This window comes from Buceros rhinoceros, unplaced genomic scaffold, assembly GCF_000710305.1.
Source record: "Buceros rhinoceros silvestris isolate BGI_N320 unplaced genomic scaffold, ASM71030v1 scaffold35843, whole genome shotgun sequence".
In the NCBI taxonomy this organism is placed as follows: Eukaryota; Metazoa; Chordata; class Aves; order Bucerotiformes; family Bucerotidae; genus Buceros; species Buceros rhinoceros.
In genome coordinates, this window is record NW_010404788.1 from 519 (window position 1) to 964 (window position 446).

Below are 446 nucleotides of genomic sequence, written 5' to 3' on the forward strand. Positions count from 1 at the left end.
CACGGCGCACCCTCCCCAGCCTCTGCCCAGGGCATTTCCCTTTCCCACACCAGTGCCAGGGGGTTTTCCTCTGCTCGAAAGAGGGACCCGGCGTCTGGCCGCGCACGTGCCCCGTGGGGCTCTGCTCCAGCACAGCTGAGCTGGGATGCCCAGTGCCTCATCCCACGTCCCGGCCAGCCCAGCAGTTCAGGGACGGGAGCCTGGGCGAGGGGGTGACCATGTGCCTTGCAGGTGCTCGTGGGACTCCGGCGATCTCTGCACACTGAGGCCGGCGCAGAGACATGAGTGGCAGCACGGTGAGCGCCAAGTCATCACCCTGGGGACAGCAGGCATCTCCCCGGGGACGCTGGGCGTCCCACGGGAGATGCTGAGGGGAGCAGGGCTGGATGCTGACACCCGTGGGGTGGGGGCAGCGGCTGCCGCTCTCCACCCTCCCGCACAGCCCG

At 69.5% G+C, this 446-nt stretch overlaps 1 protein-coding gene across 1 annotated transcript in view; it reads left to right on the top strand.

Moving 5' to 3' along the window:
- Positions 1 to 231: 231 nt before the first annotated feature.
- LOC104491140 (alpha-N-acetylgalactosaminide alpha-2,6-sialyltransferase 6-like) overlaps positions 232 to 446 on the top strand; it is a gene marked incomplete at both ends in the record, with an annotated part of 551 nt that continues 336 nt past the window's right edge. The window contains one exon of the mRNA XM_010133512.1: positions 232 to 403. Within this exon, the coding sequence (XP_010131814.1) occupies positions 232 to 403 (172 nt within the window). The remainder of the gene's footprint in view (positions 404 to 446) is intronic.